This window comes from Colius striatus, chromosome 7 (assembly GCF_028858725.1).
Source record: "Colius striatus isolate bColStr4 chromosome 7, bColStr4.1.hap1, whole genome shotgun sequence".
NCBI classification, from domain to species: domain Eukaryota; kingdom Metazoa; phylum Chordata; class Aves; order Coliiformes; family Coliidae; genus Colius; species Colius striatus.
In genome coordinates, this window is record NC_084765.1 from 26,378,032 (window position 1) to 26,396,367 (window position 18,336).

General features: G+C 38.3%; 1 protein-coding gene across 7 annotated transcripts in view; it reads right to left on the reverse strand.

Moving 5' to 3' along the window:
• Window positions 1-18,336, reverse strand: part of OTUD7A (OTU deubiquitinase 7A) — a 130,787-nt gene that overhangs the window by 39,856 nt on the left and 72,595 nt on the right. For 4 of the 7 annotated variants that reach the window (XM_061999613.1, XM_061999614.1, XM_061999618.1 and 1 more), the window contains 2 exons: window positions 17,541-17,697; window positions 14,016-14,170 (listed from right to left, as the gene is read on the reverse strand). In XM_061999613.1, coding sequence (XP_061855597.1) covers window positions 14,016-14,166 — 151 coding nt within the window. In that variant the 5' untranslated portion in view covers window positions 14,167-14,170; window positions 17,541-17,697. The remainder of the gene's footprint in view (window positions 1-14,015; window positions 14,171-17,540; window positions 17,698-18,336) is intronic. The other 3 variants (XM_061999617.1, XM_061999616.1, XM_061999615.1) reach the window with 1 other exon arrangement.

Sequence of the window (18,336 nt, forward strand, 5' to 3'; positions counted from 1 at the left end):
GCACTGGGGAAAGCTGTTTGCTATTAAATCTAATTTTTGAGGAGGGAATGGTTGAGATGGCCTCACTAGGAGTGATCACATTGTGAACAATTGTGTCCCACCTTACCCCATGTCCTGTTACTAGATAAAACAGAAAAAAGTGATGCCCTAACTTGACAGATGCCCTTTAGATATTAGCAAATATTCACAAGAACCCCCTACAGTCTCATCTAGACTAAACAGCCCCAGTTCCTGCAGCCTTTCCTCGTATGAAAGATGTTCCAGTCTCCTGATCATCTTGGTGGCCCTGCACTGGACTCTCTCCAGAATTTCTCTGTCCCTCTTGAGCTGAGGAGCCCAGAACTGGACACAGTACTCCAAATGAGGCCTCACCAGGGCAGAGTAGAGGTAAATAAGAACCTCCCTCAAGCTGCTGGCCACACTCTTCTTGATGCATCCCAGGATGCCATTGGCCTTCTTGGCCATGAGGGCACATTGCTGGCTCATGGTTAGTTTATCATCAACCAGGACTCCCAGGTCTCTCTTGGCAGCACAGCCTCTGCTGAATCAGCCAGTCCTCCCAGTTTGATGTCATCAGGGAACTTGCTGAGGGTTCACTCTGTCCCCTCATCCAGGTCATTGATGAAGATGTTGAACAAGACTGGCCTCAGAACCGATCCCTTTGGAACTCCACTGGCCACAGACCTGTAAATCGATTCTGTGCCCTCTGGGCTCTGTCATGCAGCCAGCTCTCGATCCACCTCACCATCCACTCATCCAAGCCCCACTGCCTGAGCTTTCTGATGAGGATGTTGTGGGAGACAGTGTCAAAAGCCTTGCTGAAGTCAAGGTAGATGACATACGCTGCTCTCCCCTCATCTAGGCAGCCAGTTGTGTCCTCATAGAAAGCTATCAGACTGGTCAAACAGGATTTCCCCTTGGTGAATCCATGTTGACACACCCTGCTCCCCCCCTCCAGCCCCCAATAACCATCTTTGCCTTCATCTGTTTACCAACAACATTGAGAATGAGTTGTTCCACCACTTTCCAGGAATGGAAGTGAGGCTGACTGGCCTGTAGTTTCCCAGGTTGTCCTTCTTACCCTTTTTAAAGACTGGAGTGCCGTTGGCACACTGATCCTGGGCTTGGAGGAAGTGGAGCTTAAAGATCGACCAGTTCTCTTGGGCACTTCTACCATCTAGAATCCTGTCTCATGAGATCCCTCAACGCAGGTCTTTGAAGAGGCCAAAGTCGGCTTGCCTGAAGTTCAGGTCACAATCCTGATTGGTGTCCTGCCTCTTCCACACAAGATCTTGAACTCCACCATCTCATGGTCACTGCAGCCAAGGTCGTCTCCAACCTTCACATCCCCAACCAGACCTTCTTTATTTCTTAGCACAAGGTCCAGCAACACACCCCTCCTCATTGATTCCTTGATCACCTGTGACAGGAAGTTGTCATCAACATTCTGTAGGAGCCTCCTGGACTGCGTGTGCTTGGCTGAGTGGCTTTGCCAGCAAATATCAGGGTGGTTGCAGTGCCCCATGAGGACCAGGGACTGTGATCGTGAGGCAGCTCTCAGCTGTTCATAGAAGGCCTCATCCACTTCCTCCTCTGAATCAGGTGGCCTGTAACAAACTCCCACAACGGCATCACCCCCATTACTTTGCCCCTTAATTTTCACCCACAAACATTCAATCCGCCCCTCATCCTCACCCAGGCAGAGCTCAATGCACACTAATTGCTCTCTCACATAAACAGTAACTCCACCTCCTTGGCTTGTTAGTCTGTCTTTCCTAAACGACACATAGCCCTCCATGGCTGTGTTCCAGGTATGGGAGCTGTCCCACCACATCTCAGTAACTGCAACGAGGTCATGGCCCTGCATCTGCACCTACATCTCCAGTTCATTCTGCTTATTACCCAGGCTGCGTGCATTGGTGTAGAGACAATGCAGGGATTTAATCAAACACACAGGTTTCCCTGGATGGATGCAAGAGGATCCTCTCTGATTTGATACTCCCTCAGGGTGGTCAGCATTCTGCATCTCCTCTTGGTGTGTGGCTGAGGAGCACTCACCATTGCATTCTCTGCCCAGACATTTCCCTGATAGACAGGATAGCTTGTGTTCTTTCCCATTTCTCTCCCTACCTCTTAACCACATTGGCCAGCCTATTCCCAAACAATCCAGTGCCCTGGTGAGAGAGGTGTATTCCTTTCTGCCCTATCGAATTACAGTACCCAAATTAGGTTCCATTGTCATAAGGTTCAGAAGGTTCTATTGTCATTTAATCTTGACTACTATAGTTTTTCCTTGAGGCACACTAGTAAGAAAATCAGCCCAGGGCCAAGACTGGGAATTAGATGGACAAACTACTGTACCAATAGGTTAGCCAGAAATTTAGAATAAAACACTGATTTTCCACAGAGTTTGCAGCCAGGAAACTGGGTGCTCACTGATGAAGAGGTCAAACCAAACCTGAGGAAACTTCACAAGACAAGAAGCATTCCTGTAGCTGGGGTTATTTTTGCTTATCTGCTTCTGTCCAAGCTGCATGTAACTGCATCATGCACCACACTGGATCCATGCACAGCCTAGCACTATAACAAGTGCAAAACATACACACGGTTACTTTGTACTGAGTGGAACCAGAAATGTTGTACTATTATATCAGACAGACAAGGATTTATTTGCCCATGTATTATTTAAAAATATCACCACTTTGCTGAGTTTTAAGTAAAATAATCCATTGCACAGTTTCAAAAAACCCAAACCAATGTAACTATGCAGTGCTCTCTACTGGAACCTCTCTTGGAAAGTTTTGATAACCTCCTGACAGTCCTAATTTCTTTCTCTTAATAGATAAATATTCAACACGCTTCACATTTTAATAGTCTGATCATCTTAAAAGCTGTAATCTGAGAGTAGAAAAGCACTGGAAACTTTAGACTTTTCCATAAAACTGCCTGCTTCAAGACTAATGCATATTTTAATTCTTTAGATATGAAACACACTCTGCCTTCGGAAAGATAGTACAGTTTGCATCACTCAGGTTTTAAAATAGTTTACACAGTGTTTAGACAGCTGTGTTCACCCTTATTTTTTTTAAGAATAAGAGTCCTTCTGTTTTTTAACCTACTGTTTCTCTAGTCTTCAACTTGACTGTGCTGTGAGAAGAGACTTCTTATTGCTCTGCAGAACATGAGTAATCCTTACGTGCTCAATGTTAAGCACATGCTTTTTCAGATCACAACTTGTACTCTCTAATAACAAAAACCAGGCACCCATTAGGCAGCCTACACAAGTTGTAACAATACTAGATTTCATGTTTTTCAGGCAGATAATAGTCAGACAGCAAGACTTGTACAACATGCTGGTTGAGGTTTTTTTGCTTTTTATTATTTTGGCTAAAGCATCAGAGCTTAGAAGTGTGGCAACAGTTAAGCAATCTATTGTCTTTTACTTCTTTAATTGGATACAATAAAACTAGAGGACATTTATCATTAATTAGTAGGAATAACAAGTATGCAACTATAAAGCACTCCCTCCTGCCAAGCTTTCAAACATCCACCTACTCCAATATGTTAAAAAGAACATTTGAAAGGTCACCAGAAATTCATGATTTAATGCTAGAAAATATGCAATTTGAGATGGAAAACTAGGAAAAATGTAAATACTAAGGACTACAAAGAAAGGCAGCTTGCAGCAACAACATATACCCAGGCTTTCAGTAAAGGGAATTTTAGAAGTGGCAGGAAATGCTACCTGAAGCTACACAGGATCAAAAACTTATAAGAAAAAAGATGCAGGAAGAGAAGGTTAGACAAAATTGAACAAAGTCCTATGCAGCCTGTGTTTACAGTTCATAAACTGCTGATGCATACAGCTAAGAAGCAGAAGCAATAAAAATAGACAGCAATAATATGTGAAACTTTCACAGAACAATGCAGGGAAAAGCAGGAAAATGCTACATGGCTCACAGAGAAAGAAACTTGGATAAGATTACACAAAAATGAATTGCAGAAAATAAAAATCAAGTCTATAAAAGCACCAAAAGACATCAAAACTGAACAGGAAACTATGCTGAAAGGAAGAAAGAGTACTATTTTTTGATATCACAAATAGAAAATAGTTTTTAAAAGTATTTTAGTGAGATGGCAGTAAAACTAAAATGGACACGTTTTAGAATTTTTAACCATTCTAATCAGGTGTGATATCTACCCTTCTACTTTACATTTAATGCTGGTTTTGTTGTTAAAGAAGTTCACACTTGAATGCAATACTGTTTAAAAGAGAGACTACTAAAGAACCAGTGCCAGCAATGAAACTTTCAAGGCTTTTGCCTTGAATATTTTACTATCATTATCTGCAATTTTTACCAGTGAATTTGAAAGAAATTACAATCCCACTATTAATAAAGCTATTGCAAAGCATCAACTGGGAAAAAAAACCCAACCACCAAACTATTAAGAAAGTAAAAATTCAGCCAAGCATCCCTGCCCACCGAACAGGAAGAGTCTTGCTGGCAGAAGAACTTTTGTTTTTCAATACTACCCTAATCATTACGACACCTTCAAATCTACTGCAGAGCACACATCTCTGTGACTCAAGTACTCCCCGCCAGCATAGAGAAAGGTGTTCTTCACATTGTAGCTATCCCAGAAATAGAAAGCATTAGCTGTTAGATGGGAGGCACATCATTTCCCCTTTTAGCCTTTTTAAAGGACCAGCATTTTAACAAGCCTGTACTATGGATTAGTAACAAATCAATTAAACAGGCCCAGGATTTTTCAGTAGGAATGCTTGATTCATGTAGTCTTTTTCCCTTATGAGATTGAAAACTACCTGTAAAGATGTACAACATGAGTTCCTTCCAAATACCAGATATACATCCAGTAATTGGCAGGCTGCATCTAACATACTTCTAAAAACAAAATCCAGGATTCTCATTCCATCTCAGTTCTTTTGTGCCATCTTTCAGCTTTGGTTTTGAGCAGTTACACATGTTAAAAAGTAAACCGATATGAAACTCTACATCATGACATCTTCCTTCCAGGAACACAGGAAAGAATTAGCTGAAAGTGTTGGCTGCAAGGCAGAGACAAATGAGAAACATTGAGGAGTTTTACAGTTAGGTCTGAAGAAGAGAAGTCTTCACAATGTTTCATAGCATAAATCTAGTATGAGTGTTATCAATTTGACCAAATCATGATTTGAAAAGTCATCAGCTTGAACCCATGGAATACAGTCATTATGGCTGTAAACAGAAAGGGTAATAAGCTAACTTCCAGGTAGAGGAGAATAACCAAGGAAGGCACTACATATCAAGACACGACCTATGAAATAGATTTGTAAATTCAATTTGAAACCAACACAGAAAGTAACACTACAGGCTAATGGAATTATGATCTCTTGGTAATCTACTGGGAATCACTCTTTTGTGTAGTTTTACACTCAAATAATTTGAAATAATTAGGTCCCAAAGAATTCTATGTGAAGTGCTCCTCATGAACAAGGTTTTGCCCAAAATAAACCAATTTATGGTCAACTGCAGCAAAAGAACAATTTTTTTTCCTGTGGTTTTATGGGTATTCAATTGTACATGATAATTCAAAAGGACCTCAAGGTTGTGAACTGATTTAGCTCTCCAAAAACAGAAGAAACTTTTTGAAGGTCTTCTTTTTCCTGTCATCCTATCTAGGTTTAAAGATAATTTCTGTGCTCCTTGATACCGTGTGTATTTGGAAAATGGAAGTGTTGATATTTTCCACGACAGAAATTAAAAGCTGAGCATGGTTAATGCATTGTCATTAACAAGAATTCTCCCTTTATACGTGTGGATGATGTTTTGTGAGATTCTGTTGGTTGAGAGGACTAATAATTGTCAACAACTATATGAAATCTTGAATTTTATTTAGTATCAAAAGGGAATATTATAATTACACAACTGAGGATAGTGCTCAATCGTTCTAATATCTTGTCCAAATCTTTACAGGAACCTTTATTTCAATGTCTTGTCTGAATCTGACTAATTTCTGTACTTCTACCTTTTTAACGCAGTAGATGTTTATAATTCTATGTGCTGGTGAAGTTACAATTGACTCTCTGAACTAGAAAAGTTCTGACATTTACTCTCACGGTTTCATAGGATCTTTTTTTTTTTCCATAGGACTCTATTAAAATACTTACAATTATGATTACAGGCACAAGGCAAAGTCATCAAGTAACTAACTAGTGATTCCAGCTTCAATAGCAAAAGCTTTTCTACTCTTCAGTTATTGTTAGCATTGATAATTCTAGGAGAAATTTACTGAATTTTCATTTATTTTACTGAATTCCACCTATTTATCAAATCTTGGTGCTTTAGGTGACTATTCCAGAAACACATTTGAAGAAATGATAAGCAGCTTCTGTCTTCCAAGACTGTTGATTGAATGGTAGTTTTCACCAACATAAAAAGATCTTCATTTTGTGCCACTAGGCCAGTGCACAATGATTAATTTAAAATATATATTTATGTATATATATGTAAATTGAAATCCCCCAAACTAGACAATCTGTTAAGATACGAAGTCTATCATCAGACTCTTTCCCATTTAGGGAAGTCTATTTTTATAAACCAACTGCTAATAAGGCAATCTACAAGTTCTGTTTAAATGCAGTCACTTCTTATTTGGCATGAAGAAGACTTACAAATATTAACAAGCATAAGATGAAGAACTCAAGACCAGCTTTACTTCTTCTGAAAAATTTATATGCAAAACTAGAAGAAAATCAGACTATAGGTTCTAAATAAGATTTAATTTTGGCCTGTGTTCCCAAATGCAAATCATGTAACAAGGGCATTTTATTACCATTTGCCTCATTTTCTGCTAGAATGCAAAGCCACTCAAAGCTGAACAGACAGCTGGAAAAGACAATTTTGATCTCTGTGTAAAGAGACATTGGTAGCAGCTCAGCTTCCTCTTCCCTTTGCCAAGCCTTCCATGAGAGAACTAAAAAAGGAACTGTCTGAGGGAGAGGAGAATAAGATACTATTTTTGGGGAGTCAGTGTTGTACACTCAACCACATGATAGTACTGTAAACTTCTCTCCTCCATTAATTGTATGCTTTTCTTTGTATTCCACTCATACACATTATTCTTTGAGATGTCTGTCTCCTTTGTCTCTGTCGTTTTCTGTGGGGTCAGTCTACCACATACATTTCATGACTGGAAAGCCAATCTCCTGATTCCTGAACTAATGGTGAATGCTATACTCTGATTAAGTACCATATAAAGCTAGAAACACACAATGATTCCTTTTATATAATGTTGAAATACTACATCATTTATACAAATAATTGAAAACATTTATACAAATGAAAAGGCAGGTTTTCAGTTAGATATATTATTTCTTATGCAGTTTGGATCCTTTTTAATGTTTTATTATTATTGCCAGTGAATTTCACAAATCCTCCACTTTTTAATGGTTGTCTATACTCCTGGCATTTTAAGATATTTCATCCTGTGCCTTCCCCCTATATTCAGGTGGTCATGGCCTGCATAACTGCTGATTCCTGAAAAATGAGCTGTTTTCTAACTGATTTATTAGTAATTTCCTAGTTCATTCACACCTACAGCCCTGGCACTGTAAACCAAATGCAGCATAACTTGTTTTCAAGATAAAACTGTTTTCTTTAAAAGTTTTCTTTGTGCCTTAGACCACACTTTAAGTACATTAAACTTAACAACTCTAACATTACTGCTCCTCTATGAGGTTCAAGGCACTAGCCTAGACTATCCAGAAAAAAATTGCACGTGTCTTCCTCATTCCTGGTTACAGGAGAAGTTGGAGATCAAGTACACCTGAAGAAAAGTCTATTTTCTACCACGTAGGCCTATCTGTTTATGTTTAAGAATTTCTTCAAAGTTTAGTGAGGCAAATAAGTCCACTCACCTCAAGGTGCCTTTCGGTCTGGCTGCCATCAACAAGCGTGCATAAACAAAGATGACATCTGGAGAGTTTTGCAGTTGACTTTATGTATGTCTGCGACACTAATCTAATAAACATCCTATTTTAATCCCGTATAAAGCAGTGATACATATGCTCATCAGCATGGGCTGCTTTTCAAACTAATTTGCTAAGATTGTTGTTTCCTTCACCTGGGTCACATTTATTGTCAAACTGCTCTGTCAACTACTGGAGTATGGGTTCTTATTTTATCCTGGTTTTAGGTATAATTAGGGTCATTTTTTTTTGGTATGTTTGCTTGTTTTTTTCCCCTGTTATCCTGAAAATTAAGAGAGGACTGAAATCTGAATCTCTGGGTAATTAATGGAAATCTTGCAGCATTTAGATGGCCCTAATTTAGCACATGTTCAAGAAAGGCAAAAAATCAATACTAAACCTTCCATCAGTTCTTCCCACCTGCTGCTATGCTCATCTAGGCCTCATGCCTGAAACATCTCCAGTTTTTCTATTACAGGTGGGGAGAAAGGGGTTGATGTTTGGTATATATAATTTATGATAATATATTACACTTCTTTCATTTCTATTGCACAGTAACTGATAGGTTAGTTTTAAAGTGAAAAGACAAATTACCTAAAAAAGTTTGGAAATGGGTTCATTTTAGACTCATTGCCTTTCAATGCTTTAAATTTGGAAATTTATGATCTGTGCACCTTTTTGAAAATTGAGGCACTGACATCAGCAAATAAGAGGATAATGAAAACTACTTCCTAGAACAATGAGAATTCGTAATGAATTTCACATTGCTAATAATCTTGTCTGAATGCACAAGATTCAATGTCAGATTTGAAGTTTTAAAAGCGTTCTTAAACTTAGGACAAGATAGAGGTTCACACTGTGCTCTTAGATAATGACAGTTAAAAATTAAGTTTTTATCCCAAGCAATCATGTGAAAGGTTGCTAGGGTTAGATTTACAGTGCTTGGAATGATCTTGTCTTCAGGCAGATTGAGTGAATAAATCTATTGTGGGGTTTTTTTGGAAGACAGACAAATTTCTACAGTCTTCCACTCTACTGAATCAAAGTGCACAGAGATAAGATCTCACATTTGCAGGTTTGTAGCAGATGTTTTCAATACAAAGTGATCTGCTTCAAGCATATCTGATTCCTGAACCACCACACTGTGTAATGTCAGATCCAGTTTCCATGTCCCTCAAGTCAAATGCTACTCGGAGAGCCAAGCAACTGTCACAGTCACTCTCTATAATTTGCTGACATATATTCTGCCCAACCTGCAACTTTATTAACCAGTACAGTCACCAAATAGCTTTTGGTGTCTTTATATTCACATAGGAACATACTCATCATTCTTTGGATAACTCATAATTATTAACATAAACACATCAGGAATTATGCTGTCCTGGAGATACCATGAATTTAAGGACACTTATCTCTAGATGTTAATTCCTGCTGGGTGTTTGCTTTAAAATTTCTGCAAGATTAGAGATCAAGGTGTAAATAGGTATCAACCAAGTATCCTCCCTGGAGTCCTTAACAGCAAGGATGAACATTGCAAAGTCCTGTAATAATAACCAAACTGAAAGAACTGTGCTTCCATTTTAATAATTCATTAGCTAAAAATCTGGGGAAGGCTGATGGAAATTTAATTCTTTCAATGGAAAGGAATGATCAAAATAGTCTGGGCAGTCCACGACAGCATTCAGACAAAGAAAGCAAGGACTTTTGAGTAAAGGAAGAAAAAGTCCTTCAGTATAGGAAGTACAGAAAGGTACCAAGAACAAGCAACTAAAAGCAAGCATGAAGTGTCTCTGCACAAGATACTGTCAGCAACTAACAGAGTGGACAAGAAGTACTGCAGCTTCTCACAGAAGACAGAATCTGATGTGGAGACAGATCATCTGGAGGATTCAGCCCAGAAATAGCTCACTCAGCTCAGCTGAGCTGTGAGCACAAGAAAACATTTATACTAGTACAGAGAAGGGCAGATGAGAGTCTCCTGAATCGGGAGAGATAAGATGCTGGTTTGGTTGGCTGTACATAATCCTCATGAAAGGATTTTTCTCATGATCTCGGCTACCTTTATTTCTCATCCTAGAAGCGAGCATGCAGTTACTGAGATGTTCAAAAGCAAGAAACAAAAATAATCTGAGGGCAATAAGAGAAAAGAAATTACTCATATGTTTACATATCTTCAATAGATGCACATAGTAATAAGTTCAATGATTTTATGCCATCAAAACCTCAGTTTAAAAGCAATGTAATAATATATCCCTTACAATATCCCAATTATATAACTCTACATGACTATAAATCTAACATTCTTTGCTATGCTTAATTATTGACACAAATGGCATACATTTACAAAATATATCCAGTCATATCGCCACTGTTATATAGAACAGTTGGGAAAAGGCCTTAGTTTTGTAATATTTATATACAGTTTAATGAAAAAAAAAATCACTGAATTGATCATAACACATAGCTCTGACACACCACATTGTAATCTCAAGTATCCTTCACAGCAGAAATAGGCTGTTTATAAATCTATCAGTATAAAGGATAGGAAGATTCTTTACAATGCTCAAGAAAACTCACAGAGTAAGACAGACAGGAGTACTATGGGGTCAGTCTATGTGCTGTTAATTGCTGAGCCCCTTCTGTCTCCACATCTAAGTTCCCATTGCTATATCACATAAATTGCAAACAGCAAGTAGCCTACAACTGGCCTTTCAGACTCAAGAAGTATTTGAAAAATAGGACTGAAACACTAATTATTAACTGAACAAACACAAACTAAGCAATTTCTAATGCAATTTTATCCACAGATGAATGACTGACAGCCATGATTTCCTAAACACAGACATAGTAACGTCATGAAAATAAAACTAATTTCTTAGTCAGAACTAAGAAACACAAATCCATTTTTAATTTTGAGGCAGCTTTAGAAGTCTGTGTTCACATCCATTCTCAGATGCATGTGACAAAATGCTCATAGCATTGAAGTAACAGCTTTAATATTTCAAGTCTGTGAAATGTGTACTCCTTAACAGGTAAGCAACTGCACAGAATTCTACAATTAGTAACTCTGAAACATCAGAATAAGCATAAACTTAACCATAAGCTCCCTGTGTGATACAAAACCAAACCTGGCCAAAGATACAAACAGCAGTACATACAATGCAATGTAATTGCAAATAGGCATTCTTTGCACTAGGAAGAAATATACCAAAATAGCCAAAACATTTTTGTGTACACTGTTACATTGTTTTGAATGATAAAGAAAATGGAGAGATAGAAGTGAAACTTGAAGCTCAACATGTTCAGTCTATCAAAATCGGATAGAAAAGTCGTTGTTTCTAGTATTAATTATTCCAGGACACCAATAGCTGGTAAAAAGCCAGATACTAATAAAACAGAAACAATATATGTATATCTCTGTGTGTGTGTGTGTTTATTTTTTTTTACTGTCTTTGTATCTTGATACTTTCTGGAAGATATGCATCAAGCACAAGCAGAATGTTTCAATGAGACAAGTAGCTGTATTCAATACAAAGTTCAACAGAAAAAAATTGCATGGATTTTACTACCAGGACAGGTAGAGTATAGAAACATCAACAGAGTCAATATTGAGGACAGCTTCTGGCAATTCAGAAAATCTATGTGCAAGGTATAGATTTATTAGCTATTTGTACAACTCACCCATTTGTTGCTGGGGAGAACACCACATATTGTGCACAATACTGTCCTGATCCATCCACAGGATGATCAAAACAAAATGAATAATATATTAAAAGAACTGGATATGAAAGCAGAAACTAGTATTCTTAATTGTCTACAGGATAAACTCAGGAAATGTCATCCCCAAAATAAGTGAATAAAGAACACAGGATTGGAAATGAAAAGGATATGTACACTTCAAAGAAGTATGATGTGAACATCAGTCTGAGCAAGTTATCAAAACAGAATCTGAGTAAATCAGAAAGAGAGATGGGCTATGAGATCCTAAACTGACCAAAACTTACTATGACATGGAAATCAGGGTCTATACAAATAAGCTTTTTCAGTCCAAAGTTCTCTATGACAGCCATTTTGGGGCTATGAACTACAACGAGGTCATGACATTTCTAAAAAATATTTGTGCATACCTGTTTTAAAATTTCAAATTAAAAATATTATATAGACATCACCATTACAAGACCAACTGCAAACTTTTGCTATAGCCTTGTGTGCCATACTACAGTGAGTTGCTTTTCTGAATACTGTTTTTCTTCAAGAAGTTACTTCACAGATGTGCTGCTCACAGAGTCCAGAGCACCTACACACTATGGCAATCATAATGATGTGTGTCAGTCTCTTCTGTGTTATTTTTAAACAAATGAGAAACCATTGGATCGATTATTGTCCCTCAGCACAAGATATGGCCAGAGTTAAAAGCTGTTACACAAAATGCAGCCACAATGTGTCCTGAAATGTTTATATGAGCTTATCTTGTTCAGACCTAGCAACAATCCCTTTTACTTTGATAAATCCCTGTGTAGGAGGAAAGAATTTGGGCTAGATGCATCTGTTTATTAGCCTGCTCAGAATAATTAAATTATTTATTGCTTATTTCTTTGTTAGTACATATGGTGTGAATTTATTTATCTACAGAAATCAAAAGTATGACACAGAAAAATGCTATTGTATGTTTATTTGGAAGCATTAGCCTTCATAGCAAGGAAAAAGTAAAGCAAGGAACCACCTTGCTACGTAGAAACATTTCAAATTTTTGCAATGCTCCATCAGCACAATAGCTGGCAATCTGTGCTGATATTTCTGAGAAAAACCTTCCTCTGTGCTTTTTTCAAAAAGATCAACAGACCAAAACAGGCTCTAGGCTAGAATAGCAGGCTGATCAAACCAGTCAGAGAAAAGAAAAGTCTCAAAAATAGTGAGTCAATGACAATACTCATAAATAAATCTATTAAGGTTTTATTACAAGTAACACAGGTGACATGGGAAACACTGTAAAATTGTGTACTCCTCTCTGTTAATAATATATCATTCCACGTTACTGAAAAAATGAGAGTAAAAAAAGAATTTACAGCAAAATTTAAAACTTGAAGCATAGATACAGTGAGGTGAAACTACTCTTACAAAAAGGCAAGATATAACCTGATGTATACTTTGAAGTCTACTGGGGCTGTTCAGTTGCTACTTTGACTCAACACACAAGTTCTTGAAGCATATTAAGATCCAAAAAAACCTCAAATAACTTTCAGAGAGCAGTTCAGTGTGCACATATTAAGCCCACAGAACTGCTGTGCAATTTACACAGATATCAGCTACTCCTTTTTAACTTCCTACCTTCACATTTATTGTTAGGACATAGCAGAAGAATTGAACAAAACCAAGTATTACAAAGTACCTTCAAATATCAAAGGTATATTTCTGCTTTTAAGCTTATAAACTTAAAACAGCTACAATAAAAAAAATAAAATAAATAAAATATATAAAAATATACATTTATATAAAAGGATACACTTATATTTGTATATAATATATTTATAACTATAAATACAGAAATAAATAAATAAGTTATTTTTCTGATATGACTTAGATGTTTTTTAACTTAGCCATTTGACTTTAATACCATGAAGTTCAGATATGCATATTAATCACCAGGCTCAAATGTCTCACTGGTTTCTCTATGAATTTACAAGTCTATTTCAGACTAAATCTAGCTGCTTTTCACAGTGAGACAAAACATTTACAGCTACTTTCATGCACCTGAAAATGACAGAATTCAGCAAAAGCCCTCTCCTCTGTTTCCCTGCTACATTTACTTTTAAGGTGTGACTGTTAAAAGCCTCAAATACAGTAAGTTAACTCTAAGAACTTTTTAAGGATTTTGCTGAAAACATCTGCCTTAGTATAACTTATGGTCAGCCTACTACAAGAGTTGACTTACAAGTCAAAATACTAAGAAATGTCTGTTTGCATGGAGCAGAGTTCTCCTTTTATGACTGGCTTTTGCTTTAAGCAAGCCAGTGAACATTGGAAATACTGTGTTCTGAAAGCTTACCTTCCAGTAAGTCTCTTGCCAGACCTGGTTCTGCCCCTGTGGACCGAACAAAGTCTGACAGGACTGCATCCATATCAAGAGTCATGTGATCATCCAGAGATGCTGCCAGACACGCAGCAGTGGGAGGACTCGCTGGTTGACTAGAAGGCATCCATCTGCCAAGGAGAAAAAGAGATAGGATTTTAGAATATATTCCAAAGTGATGCAAACCACCTTTCTTCTCTCTTCCCCAAACAAGGCTATTACAAATGCAAAAACACTCAAGTTACAACATATTAAAATAAACATAATTTGTCATCTGTCTCTGCCTTTGCCTAGAAGCTGTTGATCATTCACACCAGAAGGTTTTGTCTTTCTTCACATTTCATATTTTTATGTGCTGCTTGTAAATAATTCTGCAACTTGAAGACTCCAATCCAGCTAAACATGTCACTGTTCATTCAAAGCACAATCATATCATTCTCACTGCTCATACAATGAAGTTTAGTAAGTATTTAAATGTTTGGCTGGACTAGAGCTCTTTTCCCTTACACACTAACAGAGCTTAGTATTTATTCTTTAATTTCCCTTGTCAATACCTCTTCTGTCATTTATAGTTTCTCCACCATCCTGGGTCTGTCTTGGAGGGTGTTAATTTTCTTCATTAGTTTTCCAGAATTGTAGATAAACCAGTATTGATAACACATTAATATTTTAGCCACTGCTAAGCAGTGCTTACATAGCCTCGGGCTTTCTCTGCATCCCAACTCTGCTCCCCAGTGAGTAGTCTGGGGGTAGTCAAGAGATTGGGAGGGGAGACAGCCAGGATAGATGACCCCAGCTGACCAAACAGATATTCTAGACTGTCTAACACCATGATCAGCAGTAAAAACTGTAGTAGAGTCTTTCCAAAGTAGCCTTTGCTTCGCCACTGACTGGGCAGCAGCCTGCTTATGAAAAGGTGATGAGTAATTGTCTGTCATTTGCTTTTTTTCTGCCCTCCTTTCACTTTAATAAAACTGTCTTTATCTGGATCCATTAGGTTGTTTTGTTTTTGCTGTTCTGATTCTCTCTCCCATCTCACTGGAGCAAGGGGGAAGGAGAGGGGTGGTGAGGAGAATGAACAAGTAGTTGGGAGGTACTAGTTGCTGGCTGGAATCAGTGAAATCCATGGCTTTGTACACCAAACTCCAGGATTTGTCAATGGCCATTTTCAGCTTTTGCTGTTTCCTGTGTTGTTTATCATTTTGTTTTTCTTTGCCTGTGAGAGCTATGATAAAAGAACTAGCCTTGAGTCTAATCTAGCATTTGGCCCATGTATTGCTGCCATCTCAGTACTCTAGGAATCATCTCACTGGAGTCAACTAACAATTATACCTTTCTCCTCCTTCAGGAGCAACTTTGCAGGGAAATTAAGAATGACTTCTCCCCCAAGGTAATGTTCCTTGTCTTGTTGTATTGATCCTTCAGGTTCTCAAACATCGCTGTGTAACCAGAATGCTCACATCATGCAGAAAGACTACAGACGTCAGACAGGTGAGAAAATTATCACCTGGTCTCTACCACAGGGATGCTGAGGCCCACAGTCAGTAAACAGAGGGTGAAGAAGCCCAGCAGCTGACATTCCTAGCTAAGGACCATGGAATCAACAAAGGGACTGGAAAGTAGCCACAATCCATAGCCTCTGGAAGTAGTTCCTCTTGAGTGCTAAGCAAGATGTGTAAACTTCTAAGGCAAGTGGCCAACCACTGAGGAAGGTATCCAGTATCTGTTTCCTTTAGCAGCAGACTGCAGGTCACAGTTTCCTTTCACATGGAGAGGTGTTCAATACACCTGGAATTTACTGCCTCAGGGATCAGCACTACAATTTCCATGAATAGGTACAGATCACAAAGGAAGAGGGCAAAGTCCCTAAATATCCACAGTACATTGACATCATCATTGTATGGGGTTACACAGTGAAAGAGTTTGAGAAAGGAAAAAGAACAAATCCTTGTGAAAGCTGATTTTGCCATAAACCAAAACAAGGTCCAAGGACCTGAACAAGAGATGCAGTTTGGAGGAATAAAATGGCAAGATAGACATCATATCCCAATGGATGTGACCAATAATAACAGCAATATTCCCATGATTTAACAAATAAGAAACACAAGCTTTCAAAAACATTGTGGTTTTCTACAGAATGCATGTTCCATGTTAGAGTCAGATTGTGAGTCCTCTGTGTCAAATGTCATGAAAGAACTATTTCAACTGGGGTCTTGAGCCTTTGAACAAATTGAACAGGAGATAGTATGTGCAGTAGCCCTTGACCTGAAACTGGAGCCTATGGTAGAAAACACTTAGAGAGTCTCAAGGTGAATCTCTAGGGTTTTGGAGCCAAAGGTACAGAGAATCCAAGGTACTGAGTATATTTCTAGCTTTCTCTGCTGTAGAATTTCTATAGTTGAATTTTCAGTGGAGAAGCCACCTCCACAAACCATATCAGAAACATCTGGCACAAATATACATTATAAACACTAGGACCAACCAAATCCCAGCAGGCGGAAAGCCAAGGTCTGGCAGGATCTCAGCTGTGTTCTTCTGAGAGATGTAATCAGAGTACTAGTTAATACAATCAGAGTACACAAAGTTCTTCACTTTTTATACCTAATTCTGTGTGCCTCCCCAAAAAACTCTACCTAACCCAGTCAGTTATCCTGGGCTTTTTGAAACAGGTATTAGGTAACAGCAGTCTAAACCACAAAAAGAAAAGTAGCATCATGTTTTTGCACAAGTGGAAGATATCAGATTTCTTTCCTGGAAGAATTCACCTGAGTAACTTCCTGTGAGAAACCCATCCCCACACCAAAACGTCACTGAAGCAAGTGTTGGTGGCTGGAGTCTGGCAGTGGGGCCTCTGTGAGAAGAAGGGGGTTCCAGTTGGTTTCAACAAAATTAGAAAGGTTGAAACTAGAAGGTTACTTTAAAAGGAAGAGGAGAAAGAAGGAGTTGATATTACAACAACTTCTAAGTTTTTTTGTGCTGTATGATCATTTGTTGATGACCAGTACCATTGCTACTGTACCATTTTTATGGTGTTTTTAAACAGGCTGAGAGGGTCAATGCTAACAGAGTACTCTCCTGGGGGCACAACCACCTAGTGACCCATTACGAAGCAGATCACGTTTTTCCTCAAGTAAAACGTGACAATGTCAGTCATGGGAGTTTTTCTTGCTGAATCCACAACTAACAAAAATCTACTGCATTTGTTCTTACTTTTGTGTTCCTGAAGAAGTGAAACCCATTCTTCTAGTCAATGTTGCCTACAAAGATTAAGTGAAAATTGCAGTAGGTGCTTCAAGAGTAGTTGGTGCTTGACAAGCTATTAAGACAGCTGGCATTCAAAACACACTAATGCTAAATATATCTCCATACTTCTACCTTGCCTGTACCACTGCAGAAATAGTGCCAAGCAAAGAGAACAGGATGAACTTAAATGATGCACAACATAAAGCAAAAGCATATATTTCATTTTCACACTTGTTATTCATCATTGGTAAAACTTACCACTGAACATTAATGATTTTTTTCTTGTTAATTCTTCCTCACAAGCTCAGTTGCAGCTTTACCATGTGCCGAGAATAAAGAGTAGCATCGAGATTTCCTACTTGTAGCAGATGATATTGGATGGCTCTTGGTTGTACCACAGCTACAGAGAAATAAACTGTGAAAGAAATTGGAAACCAGTTGATTTCACCGTTCCCCAAATGAAACACAGTCCTCTCCTACTCTATGTGCGGTTACCTGCTTATATTTAACCTAAAAATGGAGGGCTTTTGCTTTCTTAGAAATTGCCTCTGCCCTCTTTTACCTACTGCCCCAGGAGTGTAGGGTCCTATTCTGCCTCACCCATGAGGACTGTCTGCAAAATCCAACTTACTCCAATGAACTGAAAGTTTGTGGGACATGATTACACAATTACATGCTTTTCAGTATCAGAGTAGATTGCACTGTTGCTAATCCTATCCACAATTTTCTGGCCCCTCCACTGTACCATTGTACATTTTATACCACTTTGACATTCATGCTTTTATACTGTTTCTACAACTGTATCCTTATGCTGGAGTGGCATTAGTATAGGGGGAGGTGCCCTTTCCCCTCTCTTCAGCCCTGGTGAGACTCTTCTGGAGCATTACTTCAATTTCTGGCTCTGCAACTATCACAGGTTTTGTGTGAAGCCACTTTTTATTTGGTAACAGGGAGAGGGGGCTGTGGTCCCAGTAAACTGTATGTGAAACATCCCCCAGCTCTAAGGTGTCAATCTGGCAACTCTGCCAACAGTATTTAAGGAGGAAATCTGCAG